The 17,248-nt window shown below is 58.7% G+C and overlaps 1 protein-coding gene across 1 annotated transcript; it reads left to right on the top strand.

The window, feature by feature from the left end:
* Positions 1-241: 241 nt before the first annotated feature.
* Positions 242-16,926, top strand: AMN (amnion associated transmembrane protein). The gene is made up of 12 exons (XM_082760829.1): positions 242-305; positions 2,625-2,743; positions 2,875-2,919; positions 9,720-9,807; positions 10,813-11,048; positions 12,271-12,408; positions 12,519-12,621; positions 13,406-13,488; positions 13,761-13,947; positions 14,511-14,685; positions 16,498-16,600; positions 16,716-16,926. The coding sequence occupies exons 1-12, from the start codon at positions 263-265 to the stop codon at positions 16,824-16,826; spliced, it is 1,431 nt and encodes a 476-aa protein (XP_082616955.1). The 5' UTR covers positions 242-262; the 3' UTR covers positions 16,827-16,926.
* The last annotated feature ends 322 nt before the right edge of the window (positions 16,927-17,248 follow it).

The following is a 17,248-nucleotide window of genomic DNA, read 5'->3' as shown; positions in this document are numbered from 1 at the left end:
GCTCTCGCCTCCTCGCCTTGCTCCCTAGCGGCTCTTCCAGGCTCCCTTGGGGATGCTGTGAAAATGAGGAGCCTGGGAGAGGAGCCGAGAGCAAACTGGCTCCCGGGGTGGCCGAGGCTGTGGTTGGGGCTGGGGGAAGGCTGCCTCCCGCAGCGCTGCGCGCCCTGCAGCCTCCCGCGGGCTGAGCCCATCACGTGCCTGGTGCAGTCCAAGGTCCGGCCGGGCAGGGCCGTGGATGTGAGCAGCAGCAGCCAGCAGTGCCATGGGGAGCCTGCTGTTCCTCCTCGGTGTGCTGCAGCTCCTTGGTGAGTACACCCAGGGCCTGGCTGCATGTAGAGAAGGGCTGGCTGAGGGATGATTCCCCCATTTTCAGGTGTCCTTGAGCAATCCTGTTTCGGAGCAGAGCTGCAGTGTCACTCGCAGTGTGTTTGTAATGCAAAGAGCAAAATGTATTTCCAGCTGGACAAAGAGGAGGAAGGAGAACCAGCCTGGGAGCCCAGGCTGCTGTTTGCGTGTGGCACTCGCTGCACCTCTGCAGCTCAGGTTTTCCTGCTCCCGCTCGAAGCCAGCAGCTCCGCACTGCAGGATCCATTTTCTGTTGCATATGCATGTCGCTTTGATGTTCAAGGACTGCGCTTCCCTGGAGACGAGGCTGATTAAATAGCACGCTGATATTTCCCAGGCTGCGGAGGGTGCAGGAATGCGTCAGCACAGCTGTATGGGGAAAAGAGGGTTGTGCGGGACCAGCTTAACCTCTGCGGCCCCACAGCCCCGGCCCCACGGTGGGCAGCGTGCCGGGCAGGCACACAGAGCCCGGGCTCGCTCCACAAAACACCTCACAGCTGTGGGAACATGAGGTGTGTGTGCCGTGGGGCTGGCAGAGCCTTCCTGCCATGGCTTTAACCCAGCTTTTTGGGGTGGGAAGGACACAGGTCCCTAGCACGGACAGAGCAGCTTGCAGTGGCTATCTGGGGGCTTTTTCCTTCCTTAAGCTCTTTTTGACTCCAAGCCAGCGAGGACCTCAGATCTGCCCTTACCTTCCTTTGACTGCCAGGAAGGAAAGTTTCCGTGCTGTGTCTCAGGACATCTCCCACCCGTGCTGAGGCAGCTGGAAGATGTGACTCCTGCCCCTCTGCTCCCCTCCTGCCCCAGCTGCTCGTGCCCACACTCCGGTGCCTGCTAGTGCATTACGCCTTCCATTCAGGTTAAAAACATATTTTTTCCTCCTCATCCGGCCATGGCTATGTACAATAAATGGTCTCGGCAGAGCCCCTGGCAGAGCCAGCCAGTGCAAGTCTGCAATTATGCTCCGAAGGTGATCATTACACACTGATAAAGCCTCTGCAGAGCCTCCTTAGCACAACCAGCCAGCTCTCCTCCTGGTCGCTGGGACTAGCAGGGCTGTGCAGCACACCTTCCCCACCAGACACAGCCATCCAGACCCCTCCCCTCCGAGCTGGGGTCCCGGTGGCCCCTCGGTCCCTCCCCACCCCACCTCCAGCCCCAAACCATGCTCCTGCCCCTCCTCTGCCCACTCCCCTCCACCACCTACTCTGTATGTACCCCGTAGTGCTGTTATTTTTTCCCTTTTCCTAAGGAAAAGATGAACCCTATTAAACCCTATTAAGAGCAAAGGTTTTTTATTTTACTTTTTTTTTTTTTTTTCTTCCCCTCCTTGCTGTCTCATAAATCACTTTCCCGAAGCCATTTAATTCAGGCTGTTGAGAATCATCTCCAGGTGAATGCGAATTTCCCAGCCAAGCCTGGGAAATGTCAGGCTGGCAGGCAGATGCTCCCGGAGCTCTTGTACAAACAGAGGGGATTAGGGTGGAAACCAACCTCCTGCAGCTCAGCGAGCGGGGCCCTCCCTGTGGGTGGTGTGAGCGACACCACCAGGGGCCTGGCAGCCCATGGGGACAGCTGCTGGGGGACACCCAGCCTGGTGGGACCTCAGGCACTGGGACACAAGCAAATCCCCACCAAATATATGAAACCAGCCAATATTTTGTGCTACTTGCCGTACCAAATCCCCCTTCTCCTCTTGCCCTCTCCTCCTGGCCCTGCTGGCTCCGTGCGCTCACCTCCTGGAACCACCAAGGCCAGGGGCTCTGTATTTTATTAACGCCTCATGGGTTGGGGCCCTAAAGGCACCAGAAAACAAGGAATTGAATGCTTAGGTACCAGGTGGTATATATCATCCTTACCCGCTGCCTGCAGGCCTTCACTGCCTTGTCTCTTGTGTAAAGTACCTCTCTCTTATTTGTATTTCTTCCTGGCTGGGTAAAAAAATATCACTCAGCCAAAAAAAAAAAATCCCTTTTGCAGAGGAGGCAGGGGCAGGAGGAGTGGGGCTGCGGACCTGCAGTCACACAGAGGCTGAAAATGGGCAGAAAATCCCCAGATCCAGCTTGAAAAGGTCGAAGCATCCCATAGAGCATCCCGTGGTGCTGGGCACTGGGGCAGGCTGCCCAGGGCGGTGGGCACAGCACCGAGCTGGGCTGCAAACCCCGTCCCTGCATCCACCGTGGGAGAACCAGGGGCTGCGACACCCTCTGAGGGCCTGGCCCTCGCTGGGACATCTCCCCAGCGGTCCCGGGTCACATTTGCTTCCCTGCTCCTCCCAGCTGCTGCCAGGGCTGCCTACAAGCAGTGGATTCCCAACACCAATTTTGAAACCGCGTCCAACTGGGATAAAGAGCGGGTCCCGTGTGCCAGCGACGTGATTCATTTTGAGAAGAACAAGGTATCAGTGCTGAGTTTTTTCTTTTTATTTTATGTATTTATTTGCAAAATGACATTGGGCATTTGGCAAGCCCTTTACCTGCCCATGGAAAGCGCCCCGAGACTCATTTTTATTTCTCTCTTTCCTTCCAGGTGCTCTCGGTGTTTGTCGGGTCTCCCCACGTGGTGACAGAGATGGTGAGCAGCGTGCCACGGGGGATGGTGGGGGGCACTGGTCTGGTCTGACCCACGGAGAAATCTCATCTGGGGCAGCAGCTCCAGTATCCTGAGCTCCTCCGTGCAGAAAGCCTGGAGCAAAAAGCCCATTTCCATGTTTATTCATTTATTTATTTTCATCTGGGGGAGTAGGGGGTGAAATGTCCCAAAAACCCATTGGAAGAAATTAAGTTTTCTTTCCCAAAAGGAAGGAAAAAAAAAGCCCTGTCCGCTGAGCTCCTTGCAGCAGCCTGCTCGGGAAGCACCGGCTGACGGCGCGGCTGGTGCAGAGCAGACACTAGCCCTGGGCTGAGGCTAAGTGAAGCTGACAGGAAAACACTTTGAAATGAAAACAGGCCATTCGGGGAAATCCCCAAATGTTGCTCGAGAAATTTCCTTTCAAATGCCATCGCTTTCCCTATTTTTCTTGGGCACTCTTGTCCTGGAGGCGGTGAGACGGGCACGACGCTGAGCTGTGATGCAGAGAAGCCCATCCCGACACCCGCAGCCAGCCCAGCTGGGGCGTCCCACCAAACGGGACGTGGCCACGGCAGAGTTTTCTCTCTGGGCTTTAGGCTCAGCAAAAACCCAGGATTTTGCTCTTTTCTCAGCCATTAATTCTGCACGAGCCCTTGAAATTTACGTCGCGTAATTTGTGCGGGCTGTCTACCCCGCTAATAGTTTTGATGCTTTAATAACGCCACACGCCACGTTTAATCCCTCTACAAATATTTGGAGGAGTTACTCTATTTACGTGGCATTTTACATATGAATTTTGGAAGGAAGGAATGTACTTGGGAAATACGAACAAATGTAATGTAATAAATGAGGTGGAATTTACCCAGAGAAGAAAAGAGCAAAATATCACTCCAGTAGATTTTATTTTACTTACAGATGAATGTATAATATTTCTAAAGTACTTTCATCAGAGGACTGCGAAGTGCATAATTGCAAAGCAGCATTATTCATTACAGCATTAGCCTTTCAAAAACAAGCTAAAGAGCCGAAATTAAAAAGACCCAGGGCTGGCCATGCGCTGGGAACAAAGGCGAGAGGCCGGCGTCACACCAACCATCCCACCTGCGGCACCAGAGCCCCGCTGACCTCTGCCTGGTGCTTGGCTGGAGGTTTCCAGGTAGAGCTGGGGGCGAGTGGCCCCAAAATCCTCCCCCAGCACCAGGCCAGGCTCCGGTGGGGGTTTCGAGCCCTTTGCAATAGCTGCTGCTGGGCAGCTGACAGCATCGCACGGCTTCCCAGCACGCAGCTCCATCCTCCTCGAAGCATCCCCGTTTGCAGTGAGCTGTCCCATCGAGTTCCCAAACCTGGCTATTCAATTTTGTAATTTCACCTCCACCATCTCCCTCTGGCTGCCGTGCTCCGTGCTCACCAGGTGATAAGGGGGTTGCCAAGACGAGGGATTTTTAAGAAGCCGAAATGCAGCACCTGAGCTGCCCGGCCGCTTGTGGGGATGGCGTGAAATTTGGCAGCGGGGTCGTTCGGAAGCAAATTGGTTTCGAGGCTTTTCGCAGCCAGGCAGGGCTGCACCTGCTCGGATGCCGGCCTCGCCGCGCCGCAGAATTAATCACTTAAATCAGCAGGAATACATTAAGCTTTGGGGTCGCCATGGAGATGCTATACAGCCTTTGGCCAAAATAAAAAATAAAGAAACAGGCGAGCGGTGCCTGCTATAGCATCACAGGAGGGAATTCGTGGCCAGGGAAGGGGCTCGGCTCTCATTGACTTTCATGAGGACGGTGCTGACTGCGCAGGGGAGGAGATGCTGGGGCTGGTGCAGGGCTGGTGGAGCCGTGCGCTCGCTGCTCCTCTTCTCCGGGCCGAGCTGCAGCCCCCAGCCCCCGCCCAGCGCCCCGCAGCCCCCCGGAGCTGTCGGGGTCAGGTTGGGGCTGCAGGGACATGAACCCACCAAGCCCACCTCCCCAGCATCAAGGGAGGCCCCCTCGCTGTCCCATTTGTCCCTTTGCTCTGAAGGTTAGAGCGGGTCTCTACCTCAGCTCCACGCTAAATCCAAATCCAGCTTAAGCCTAAGTGACTTTGAAGCGTAACCATCACTATTAGGCTGGATTTTCTATGGTCTTTAGCTGCCTAAAGATGCAGATAAGTATTTAGCAGGCTTCCAGAGGTGCCTGAGGGTAAATCTGAAAAAAAAAAAAGGACGGAGGTGCTTGGGGAAGCAATGCCTGATGTGCCAGCAAGGCATCGAAACCCCAGGACCCGGCAAGGGGCAGGGGGCCCAGAGCCAGCACCCCCTGCCCTGCCTGTGGCTGTGGGGCTGCTCCTGTGCCTCGCAGCGGGTGCTGTGACCCGGGTGCAGCTGCACCCCTGGGTGCTGGCCCTGTTTTTGGCCCTGAAGGGCTGCAGGCTCTGCAATGCCCGCGGGAAAGCCGGGCACGGCGTTCCCCAGCCCGCGCGGGCCCTCGAGCAGTGCGTGCCCCAGCCGGGGCCGGGGCCGGCGCGCGGGGTCAGGGATGATGCCACTTGCTATTTTGGGGGCCAGGAGTCAGGTTCAGCCACGTGGGCAGCGCAGCCTCCTGTGGTCTCGGGGTCAGGCCGAAGTGTGAACATCACCTTCTGCTCCCTGCTGCTCCCTGCTTGAGGGGGAAACCCCAATGTCCTGGGCATCTCCGGTGCCTTCAGCCCCCAGAGCCCCCTGCCCGGTTAGCACAACGCCTGCACCCAGCTGGTGGCCGCTCATCGCACCCCATTGCCTCCCCGTCCCCACCCCGAGCTGTAGGGAGCTGATGGGGTGGGATTGTCCCCCGGGGACCTTGCTGCCCGCAGAGTGGGCTCACACCCGAGCTGTGTCCCAGCGCCCATCCCACAACCTCTGAGGTCCAGTTGCCCAAACCTTGTCCCTGCCCACCCCTCCGGGGCCCTAACCCCCAGGGAGGGTCAGGAGCCGGGGTCCAAGCAGGCCCTCATCTCCCGGCGTTTTATTTTTAGCTGCCTAATTGTGAGAGCAGAATGTACTCGGCTTTGCTGCAGGATGCTCCTGCTTGGTTCCTGGCAGAGATTGATCTCGAAATGCCAATTGCTCTCCAGGGGCGCCGGCTCTAATGAATTGCAATGGGTTGTGCTCGGCCCACGCACCCGCGCTCCCCTCCCCCTGCTTCCGAAAGCGCGGCAACGCAGGTTAACGAGACCCAGACAAGGGAACGGGTTCTCTTTTCCCGAGATGAAGGTAAAAAATTTATGGGAGTGTGTGTGTGTGAGTGTGTGAGGACACTTAATTACAAGCCCAGCCCCTGCAGGCTGCTCCCCAGCAGCGTGCCTGCGGAGGAGCTGCCTGAGGAAGGGGTGCAGCGAAGCAGCTTTTTGCAGCCCTTCATGCTGACACCTCCCTGCGTTTATCTGTTCCTTGCAGGCTCGTTTGCAGCAGGAGGGAGCTGCAAAGCCCGCGGTGAGCAGCGCAGCGTGCCAGCACCCCGGGGGCTCGCGGGCTGAGGGGGTGCTGGGGCAGCTCTGGCTCCGCGCCTCCGTCCCTCGGCGAGCAGCTCCAGCCGCCTTCCGTCTCTCTCTGACCTTGGGTGAGGAGAGGAGCTCAGAAAAATGAGCTGAACTAATCCCGAGTAGATTTGTAAATAGCTCTAAGCCTCTGTTTGCAGTCTGCAGCCATAGCTCAAGTGTCTTAGCCTGACTTGCACTCCCGCAGGTGCGAACGTTTCACAGACCGGCTGCTTGGCATGGGAGCTGTGTCCCTGCCCTCACTTCTTGGGCAAAACAGTGAGGATGCTCCCCGTGTCCCCTCGTCCCTCTGCCCAGGCACCAGGACACCCCATTTCTGCCCAGGGAGGCTCGGAGCCCCCCGGGCAGCAGCCACACATGGGCCAGGAGCTGGCCAGGAAAAGTGGCCAGTGGTGCTGGGATGCTCCAGGTGCAGGAGCAGGGGAAAGAGCGGGGTCAGGATGGACACAGCAGCACCGGGCTTGGAAGCGAGCTGGAGGATGCAGGTGTGAGCTTCATCCGGGCAGGAGAGGACACAAAGGAAGCCCCTGACAAAACAAAACAACCCCGCGGCGAGCGGAGCCCTGGCAGCTCTCCAGGGCCATCCCCGGGATTTACCTGTGGATGAATCTGGCCCCGTGCCTCGCTGCTGGATCCCACCCAACAGCCCGCACACCTGGCGGCACTCAGGGCCCCCGAGGGCAGGGGGAAAACCCCCGCATTTCCCATCCACAGGCAGCGGCAGGAAGGCACCAGAGGCTGCCTGCCCTCCTGCCTTTCCCCCTGGCAGATGCGTCCCCTTTTCCCTGTGCTGATGGACGCGGCACTGCTCCCGTGCTCACCTCAACCCCATGCTCATTGCCAGAGCACTGCCGGGACGCGCCAGAGGCTGGGTACAACCAGCACATCTCCAAAGCTGCCCTCTCGGGCCTTTGCCTTTGGGTTGGAACAGTTTCAGGTCATTCTGCAGGAGGGACATGCGGGGATGTGGCTCCTGCCCTGCCTTCCCCTTGCCTCCCTTTTGCACCTCAGCAGTTGGTGTTGTTCTCCCCGACGTGCTGGGGCAGCAGGACTGCGCCTCGTGCCATGGCACAGTGCTGGCATGGCGCAGGTCATGGCTGAGAGCGAGGTGGGGTCTATCCTGTCATCTTTTTGGGTCTTTTTTTCTGACTTTGATGAGAAAAATGATGGCTGTGTTTCAGTTGTCGTTACATCTGATAATGGAGACCAGGGAGATGAGCCATTCCCAGTGTCAGGGCTGGGAAGTAACCAGTGGGACTCCAGGCTCGTGGTATTAACGGCCCCGGAGTACGGGTTGGCAGGAGCCGAGGAAAACAGATGAAACTGCCAGCTTTTTGGCTCTGCTCCTTTGGTACATGTCATTGCTCAGTTCAAAATGTACTTGGAGAGGGGCCCAGCCTATATGTAATTCCTATACAAACTCCCAAATGCAGAAAGCCACTGCCCAACCAGCGTCTCCACTCGGCCTCTGCAGTGAGCCGAGCTGCTTAACTCTTTGCTCTGCTGGGGAGAGACAAAGTGCAAAGCGTTGGCAAACCGAGATGCTCTGGGCAGCAGCGCGTGCCCCTGGGGAGGGTTTGCCCAGCTCTGCTGCCAGCAGCAGTGGCCCTGTTGCTGCCTGCCCACGAGGCTGGCAGGGGTGGGTGCACGACACCTCTGCAGTGCTGGGCAACGAGACGTAGATGCAGCTGCTGCTGTGGGAACTCCTGCTGGGAAGCGAAAGTGCAGGGCTCTTCTTGCGTTTTCTCATGTGCAAGGGGATGTGATGTTGGACCTGGCGGGTCACTGGGTTTGTGTGTGTGGATCTGCAACCAGCCGAGGTCCTTACCAGGCTGCCTTCCTTTGCTGTGGGTGTAATGCATGTACAAAATGCTCTCGCATCACTCCCGGGAGCAGTGTGAGTAATGCAGATTACAAATGTACAGACACACTCGTCTGAGTGCTGCCTTTGCAGCTTTTTTCTCCCCCTCCTTAATTTGTGATGCTCTGAACAAACCAACCCGTGGCCACCTTGGGGTATTTGGGGTGCTCTGAGCCACAGCCGTGGTCAAAGTGCTCGGAAACCTCCCTGGGGACAGAGATGTCCACCAGGCAGGGGGCAGAGATGGGACTTCCCAACCTGGTGGTCTCAACCTAGCAGCAAAACTCAACAACATTGCCTTCTGCAGCCAGGGAAAGAGACCAGGGACCAGCTGGTGACAAGCTGCTGGGGGTCAGACACCTCCTGGCCCGCTCGGCACAGTCATGCAGGGCTGCAGCCCGCAGGCTCATGGAAAACAAGCCCAGTGCTTGGCCTGGTAAAGGAGGCTGCTAGCACAGAGCTTGGCCAGCTCAAAGCAGGCCAAGTCCCTCAAAATGTCACCAGACACAGCTTCTGCGTCTGCAGGCAGAGGGCACGCTGCCATTCTCATCCTGGCAGACCTTTCAGCCTCTCTCCGTGCTGGAAAAATTGGCTTTCCTCAAGAGTGAAGAGGTTTGGAGGACACGGTGGTGCAGCTCCTGGTTAGGCACTACCCGTCCCGTGGTCTCATGGAGCAGCACCCGTGGGCAAATATCCTCGGGGCAGGAGGAGCCCAGAGCCCCCCAGCTCTGTGCTGCGAGCACCCGCGGGCGAAGCCTCCCCCAGGACAGAGATCTGTCACAGCCACCCGCTGCCATCTGTCCCAGGTCTCGCTTTCTCCAACCCCCTGCATATTTACAGGCCAATTAAGCAGATGAAACCCCAACATCCCATCTCACGTGCCTCTCCCCCAGCGCAGGGCCCGCTGCAGAGGCACGGCGCGGCCCCGCGGGCTCCCAGCGGCTGGTGGGAGCGATGCTGCGTCCCCACGGCCTGAGCTGCAGGAGGGCAGAGCCTCGCACATGACTCAGCCCTTGACGCATGGAAATGCTGGGGGAAAACCCAGCTTTTCCTCTGGCAAGCTGTGCATGGAAAATGAGGCGAGCTGGGCTGAATAAGCGGCGCGCTGCGAGTGAGTCGGTCGCTTAGTAGTGCATCTTTATAAACTCTTATCTTTTAATAAACCCACTGTTTTTTTTTTTTGTTGTTTGTTTGTTTTTTGTTTTGTTTTGTTTTGTTTTGTTTTTAAACCTTTAATAAACCCGCTGCCCAGCCGGCAGCCATAGGGAGCTCACTGTTGTGCCCCCTCTGGGCGCTTGCAGGCAGGATTTGGGTTTTGCATGGCATTTACGAAGCCATTTTGGAGCCGCTGGGAGTGTTTGTGTGTGCCAGGGGAAGAGGGAGCCGTGGAAATCTAACCTGGCTTTTCCTCTTTTCTTGTTTTAATCCCTTCCTCCAGTTCCTCCCCCTGAACGGAGAGCTCCTCCTGGCACCTGGCGCCGGCTTCGCGGCTTTTGACGGCAGCTGGGACGCAGGATGTGGCTCAGGTACCTCGTGCCGGGCTGGCTGCCCAAGCAACGCATGCTCGGCTACATGAATTCAGTGGCAGCAGCACTACCACGGCCTCTGCTGTCCCACCTGGTGGTGGGGTGATTCACCCCCGCTGAATCCCTGCCCTTTGATGGCTTCCCTCACGCCGCGCCTCGTTTCTCCTGCTCCATCACCTGTCTGCTCAACCAGTAATTATCCCGGGGGGCTCTTTGAAGTCGGAGCGGAGAGGTGAATGCTGTTTGTGTTTCACCCTGCCTATTAAGCATGCAGCCACATCAAAGCCCTCGTTCTGCTTTGCCACGGCGGTTCTAAAGGAAACCGGTTACCAGCTGCATACCCGGGCCTCCCAGCACCGAGCCGTGGCCATTTGGGCCCCACAGGCATCCGTGGGGGTTTCTCGGACATCCCGCTGCCTCCCGTGGCTCTCAGACCACAGCGAGCGAGGTAGAGGTTTGGGTTGGGCAGCGCCACTTGTTTGCCCCGATGCTGCTTGCCCCAGAGATGGGGACTTTTCACCCAGAATCAGAGCTGCTCTGAAAGCGACCTCTGCCTTGCACGAGGCTTTGGCTGCCGGCCGCAGGATGCTCCCAGGGAAGCAGTGGGTGTTTTGGGGCCACTTTCCCAAGTGAATTCCTGGCAGCACAGCTTCAGAGTGAAGGCACACGCTGCAGGCACTGAATCCCCACGTGTGAGCTGAGCTGGTGGAGGTTCAGCTGCTGGGGAAGGGAGAGCAGGAGCGGGGCACGGCATGGCCAGCAGGGACATGGCTAACGGCAGGGTGGTGCTCTGGTTTTGGGGTTATCCACTGAGGGGAACAGGGCTGGGCATCCTTCTGCCGCTCTGCCAGTTTGCTTAGGATCAAGGACATGAATTATCACACTCATTTTTACCCAATTCAGCTGTGTTTCAGGCTTGGTGGCTGTTTTCCCACCACTTTTACCCACCCAGAGGCAGGGGGTCGGGTAACTCCACCTCTCCACCTCTCCTCTCGCTCATTCCAGGCGCGGTGCTGAGGTTTGCCGACGCCGAGCAGCGCTCCTGGTTCGACCCCGCGCTGTGGCAGGATGTGTCCCCCGCTGGGGGCCAGGAGCCAGCCGGGCGCATCTTCTCGGTGGACGAGGAGCGAGTCCCGTGCCAGTACGACGATGTTATCTTCCAGCCCGAGACCTCCTTCCGTGTCAACCTCGACTCGTCGCAGCCAGTGATCCGTCTCCGGAGCATCTCACTCATGGGACAGGTAACGAGGAGCTGGGGGGAACGTCCTCAGCACCTCCTCACCGCATCCCCAGGGAGGTGCAGCACCAGGCAGCGGATGATCCAGGGCTTTGGAGATTTTTTTCTCCCCACTGTGCCACCAAGGGGCTGCCTCTGGCCCAGGCACGTGTCTGCCACCGCTGTGCTCAGAGCCCCCCGGGACGCCCGCCTCCCACCCGCAGCCTGGATGTGCCCCGCGGGCTGACAGTTGTCTCCCAGCTTTGGCTCCGTGCCGCTCTCTAATTGATCGGGGGGATAATTATAGGAACGCCCGCAGCCTGCTGCGCTCCGGGCCAGGCAGATGCCAATCCCCGTCCCTCGCGCTCGGAGGAGCTGAAGATCACAGCCTCTGCGGCAGCACACAGGCGCTGCCTCCAGAAGTGGGAGATGCAGTAGACATCTCGCAAGTGATTTATTATTTCTGCTGCTGTGCTGCCTGGGATCAGCCATTTCGGGGCCAGGCATCAGGAAACCCGCAAGCCGCCAGCGCCAGAGCCCCGATGGAGCTCATCTGTGGGGTCTGGATGATGCTGAGGTGGGTGCTGGAGTGATGCTGATGCCTGGGACCCCCCCAGCACTGAGGGGCACAATCCTGCACCACCAACCCCCCCTGACAGCTGCAGTGCTGTGGGGTGGAGGCAGCCACTGAGTGATGAGATGGAGAAACGCTTTGTATGTTTGTGTATATCTCGTATTTCTCAAAATCCAACCTTATAATGAAAGACAACTCTGTCCCTTTCCATCCAGCCCACTCCTTGCTGCCCGCAGGGTATTTTCACCCCGAGGACTGAGAAATCCTCTTGATGTGTCAGGAAGAGCCTCCTGGGGAAGGCAGCGGGTGCAGGGTGTGGGTGGCTGTGCGGGACGAGGCTGGGAAGGCCAGCTCTGCATGTGCTGAGCCGAGCCCACTGATGTTCCCCGACTTGAAGGCGACCACCTCCTATCCAGTCCCTTCCCCCTGTAATTAAAACCACATAAACTGAGCTCCCTGGCCCAGCGGAAAGAGGCAGAATGGGAAAATTCTCATGATTTATTTATGGTCCTTTAAAAATAAAGATAAATTGGACAAGACTTTTCTGTTGCCCCCCCCTGGAAAAGCCAGAGCGGGCGATTTGCAGGGTTCCCCTGCTGTGTGGCTGCTGCAGGCTGCCTGCTGGAGGCGGTGATGGAGGTGCTCATCGTCCTCCTGCTCTCCTCCCGGGCAGGAGCTGAGCAGCGCCGAGGCTTGGGCCGAGTACCTGGGGGGCCCCTCGGCCCCACGGCAGTTCCACGGCAATGGCACCCTGCAGGTGACAGGCGCCCGCTGCCCCCACAGCTCCGGCTGCGCCTGCGGGAACACTCAGGTGAGTCCCCCCGGGGAAATTTGGGGACGTGTTTTGGGAGAATGGGGTGATTCCTCCCCATGGGAAGGACCAGGGGGACGAGGGACTGACGCTGCCCTGCTCTCCTCCAGGACGGACACCGCATCTGCGCCTCCCTGCTCGGGGCAGCGGGGTGCCCGGCGCTGCCCTGCCAGAGCCCCCTGCGGCCCCTCGGCCACTGCTGCGGGGTCTGCGGTGAGTGGGGGCCCGGAGCGTCCCGGCGGGGGTCACAGCGCGGCAGTCACACCTTGTGCAGTGCACAGCAGGCAAAGGAAGCGTGCCCTTTTTGCACCTTTCCAAGCAGCAAGTTTGTTTCGCATCATTTAAGATAAAAACATGCAGAGTGAGAGCATTCCCTCGGCTGCGGGCACGTATTTGTTAACCTACCTGGCAGGCACCGCAGGGCAGTGCTTCATACGTGCCTGTACCTGGGCATTTGGTGCGTCGCACCGAATTCATTAGAAAGGCACCATATGTTTCCCTGGTACGCTCCTAAAAGCAGAGCCTTTTAAAGCCATTAGGGGAATTTCATATTTCTCCGAACGTTTGCTAGCATTGTTCCCGAGGAAAACATCTGAATTGATGAATGCAGGGCAGCGACGGAGGGAACATGAGCACCCGCTGCTTTGTGCCTCCCCTCCAACGCCCCGGCAGCACCGCAGCCCTGAGCCCCCGCTAAAAGCAGAGCTTCCCGCGGGTGTATGCGGGAGAAAGCTTTCAGGGGAGAGCTTCCCGCTGGAAATACGACGCCAAACAAAAGCCTTTCACCCAAAGCAGCTGCTGAAAAGGCCAGAGAAGGAGGCAAGGTTTCTCCGGGCAGCGCTGCTCAGATGCTGCTCCGCTCCCCAAGCCCCGTGCGACCCAGCTGGCTGGAGGTGTTGGGGTCCCTGGGTGCCACCTGGGGCAACTGGAGTTGTGCCTCTGCTGCAGCGCTCTGTTTTTGGCTGTGACTGCTTGTCTGTCTGCTTTTGGCACACAGGAGCTATTGTCACCCTGGATTTCACACCTGATTTTGATCTGCAGAAGTACCAGGACAGAGTGGTACAAGCCTGGCTCAGCCTGGTACGTCCCAGCGTTGCATGGTGTCTCGGTCCCCAGTGTTTTGGAGGCTTTTCCTCCCAGATTCGGCCTCTCAGGTGTGCCATGTTGCCAGCTGCAGGCTGGCTGCAGGGGGTTCCCCTGGAGAAGGCAGCAGCAGGGATGGCAGCTCTGTGCTTGGGTTCACGTGAAGATTTAGATGTGGTCCTCACTGGTCCATCAGTGCTGCCTATGGATGGGATTTGTTTCTGCCCAGCGCTCTCACGGGCTTTATGTGGCTTTTGTGTTTTGGAAAGCCCAAGTACGAAGGCGTGCAGATGGCCATCTCCAAGGTGCACAGCACCCAGACCTTCCTGGGACTCCTCCCGCGGGGCTCCGTGCCCGTCATCCAAATCGTGCTGGTCGATGGTGGGGCAGGAGAGCAGGCTGGCACCGCGGCACAGCAGCTGGCCACAGACCTCGTGGGCGACATAGCACAGCACGGTAACCCTGCCATCCCCTAAAACACGTCCCCGGGGCACTCACAACCCCCCTCACCCCCACCAGGGCCCAACACACACACAGCTTTTCTCACCATTTCCTCAGGGAACCTTGCTTATCCCAAAGTTTCAGTGTTTTAATCATAGTGGTGAGTGGAGCACCATGAAATAAAACTTATTTTTTCCCCATTTCTTGTGCTTCAACCTGTGCCCATCCTTGCCCCGAGGGCACTTACCTGCCCGTGGCCAGCCTGGTGCCTGCAGGACCCAGGTCCCTCTCTGCAGAGCTGTTTTCTGGCCTGAACACTGTGGGTGTAAGAGGCAGAAAAGCGTGTAGATCACAGCTGGGGGACAGGCACACAGCCCTGTGGGTCCACACCCACACAGATCCATCCTGGTTAAGCCCACCCAGCTGTTTATCCCACCTGTTTATCAGCTGTTTATCAGGGAATGGGGCTAAAATGGGTGACCCTACTGTGCCTGCTCCTCTGCCCTGTGTGTCCTGGGGCAGTGTGCAGGTAGCTCGCCCCCTCCAGCCCTCTCCCCTTTCTTCCTGCTCCTTCCCAGGTGCAGCACTTGGCATTTCGAGCAGCAGAATGGAGGTGGCCACCGGCAGCACCCTCGGTGGGCATGCAGACAGCCGCGTGGCGAGGAGGATCGCAGCAGGGACGGTCCTGGGGCTGCTCTCCGGGCTCCTGGTGCTGGGAGGAATCCTCTTTCTCTACCGAAAGGGAAAGCTGAGGTAGGGACAGGGCTTCTGCAGCAGCGTACAGGTGATGTTGGTGACCTGCAGGCTGTGTCCTGCTCTGCTGGCTCCCAGACAGGGCTGCTAGGAAGGTCTGAGGTGGCTGAAGGGCAGCTTCGTGGCCACTGCCTCCTCCATGGCCAGGAGGGATCCGCTGGGCACAGCTGCCCCTGCTGCCTGGGGAGATCTCCCCATCCTTGTAGGCTTCTGCCTGCAGCCTGCCGGGGATGGAGAGCTGTAGCTCCCAGCTTCTAAATAGAAACCACATCAAAGCCATGCAAAACAGCTCTGAAACAGCCCTGAGAGGGGACAGCAGCGCCAGGAAGCAGCCGCAGCTCTCCCCTAGCATGCTCATCCTGCGTGCTGTGCAGCGTGCTGGGCACCACCCGTGTCTCCATCCCCTTCCCCATGACATTTGGCATCAGGCAGTGCCCACAGCAGGCTCTGGCTGCCTGCAGCACCTTGGCCTGTAGCTCCCCACACCTCGCTGCCCCAGGGAGAGAGGCACCATGGACTGGATTTCATCCCCATGGATTAAACGAGGCAAGGGGTGATTCACAGGTTTATCAGCATGGCTCGCCCCACTGCCCTGACTGCGGGTGGCAGGGATTGACCCCAAACACGTTATAATGCTGAGGGCATTGAGAGCATCTGTGTGTGCCCAGTGCGCTGGTACCTGCCAGGGGATGAGGATCCAGGGCCACTGCTGGCTGTGCCGTGGGCTGACAGCAGAGCAGGTGGCCGGGGACGCTGCCCCGCCGCATGGCACGTGCTGGCATAACGCTGCCCAGCCATAAAGCAGAGCCTCCGTTTAATTTCTAAATAAAACTCCCAGCCCCGTAATTGCTCCTTGATGATTTATATCCCACTGACACTTCCTTGGACGCCGGACAGGCCTGCGAAACCCGCTCTGTCAGCAGCGGGGGGGAAGGGTGTGCAGCTACCGGAGATGGGCTGAGCCCGTGTCCCCAGCCGCCCTGCTCCTGCGGCACGTCCCTGGGCGGCTCCAGGGCAGGGAACATCCCCCGGTGGGGTTTTGGGGAGGGGGTGACCCGGGGGTGCTCCCCCCAGGCTGCCCTGCTGGGCTGCGGTGAATTTGGAGGCAGGGACGTAGAGAGGCGGTGTTTTTGGTTGGGTTCCCTACTCTTGTGGGTTAATGGTCAGCCTGTCCCTGGATGTCTTCTTCCAGCAGCCACCGAGTCCCCATGAGGGCGTTTTTGGCTGCACATGGAGTCTGGCTCCATGCAGCAGAGCTGTCCTGGCCACCAGCAAACCAACAAATTCACCTTGTTCCCACCAAAAAGAGCCCAGCATTCCAGTATGTGAGCACGCTGGGGGGGCTCCTGGGCTGCGGTGACACGTGTGGAGCCTTGTACCTGGCATGGGACCGGGACCCTTAGGATAAGAGTAACAAGGAATCTAATGAAAGCAATGGTAGTGATTAAGGAGATGAAATGATAACATGGTAAAAGTAATGATAAAAAGTGATTAGTGCTTGTTGAGATTGCAGTGGGAACAGGTGGCAGCTCGGTGGCAATTTGTTTTAGCCTGGGAAAGGTGAGCGGTGACTGAGGCGACCAGCACCACACGGCTACCTGCGGGCAGGTCCCGGAGCTGCAGGCCCACTGCTTTCTGCCCAACGTGCAGCCTTCCCCGGGGACAGGGCACAAATGTCCCCTTTCAACCATAACCCAAACCTTTACCCCTAGTTCCCACCTGCCTCGTGTATCAGTAGCATTTCTGCTGGGGGTGAGCAGGGAGGGAGCTGCGGGGCTGGGGTGCTGAGGGTGACACCACGTCTGTCCCCAGGCCGTGCCCCCTGCGCCTCCACCGCCTCCGGGACCAAGCAGAGGACGCGGCCTCCCCCGAGCCAGTGAGTGACAAAGGCTTCGACAACCCCATGTTCGACGTGGTGAGTGGCCCCTGCCTGGGGATACGGGGTGCTCAGGGCTCTGTGCTGGGTGGGTTTTGCTGGGGGTGCTGCTTCCCTTCCCCATCCTTCGCTTTTCCTTCCCCTGCTGCTGCAGGAACCGCTGGACGCCGGCTCGGTGGAGGAGGCGCCGCAGGAGCTGGCTCCCCAGGCCCCGCCGATGTTCTACCTCAACCCCCTGTACGACCCCAGCGAGACTGAGACCTGACGGCGAGGCCCTGAGCATGGGCAGCCGGGAGGGCAGCCGCAAGCAGCGGAGCCCCCCTGAATAAAAGCAGCCGTGTGGTGAAGCAAATGGCAGCAAACCTTCGCCGTGAGGGCTCGGCCACGCAGGCACGGCCTCCTGGTGTCACCTCTGTTCACATGGCACGTGTTTTGTCGGTGCCATGGTGCTGGGTCTTGTGTGGCACCTGCTGAGGTGGGGTCTGACTCCACGGGGTGCTGAGCGCCCTGCACCGGGGCCAGCCCCGTGCTGGATGTGGCCTGGGGACGGGGCCCTTCGCTGACATGGGTTGGGGCAGCGGTGGCACAGGGGGGTCTCGGTGGTGTTTGTGGTGTGCCCCGTTCCCTCAGGTGCTCACGGAGTCAGGCACCTGTTCCTCACAGAGCGGGTCTACTGAGCGAGCCTGA

Source organism: Aythya marila (genome assembly GCF_965140915.1).
Source record: "Aythya marila genome assembly, chromosome: 5".
NCBI classification, from domain to species: Eukaryota; Metazoa; Chordata; class Aves; order Anseriformes; family Anatidae; genus Aythya; species Aythya marila.
The sequence above is the reverse complement of the archived record's forward strand: the minus strand, read 5'-3'. Positions and strand labels throughout refer to the sequence as shown.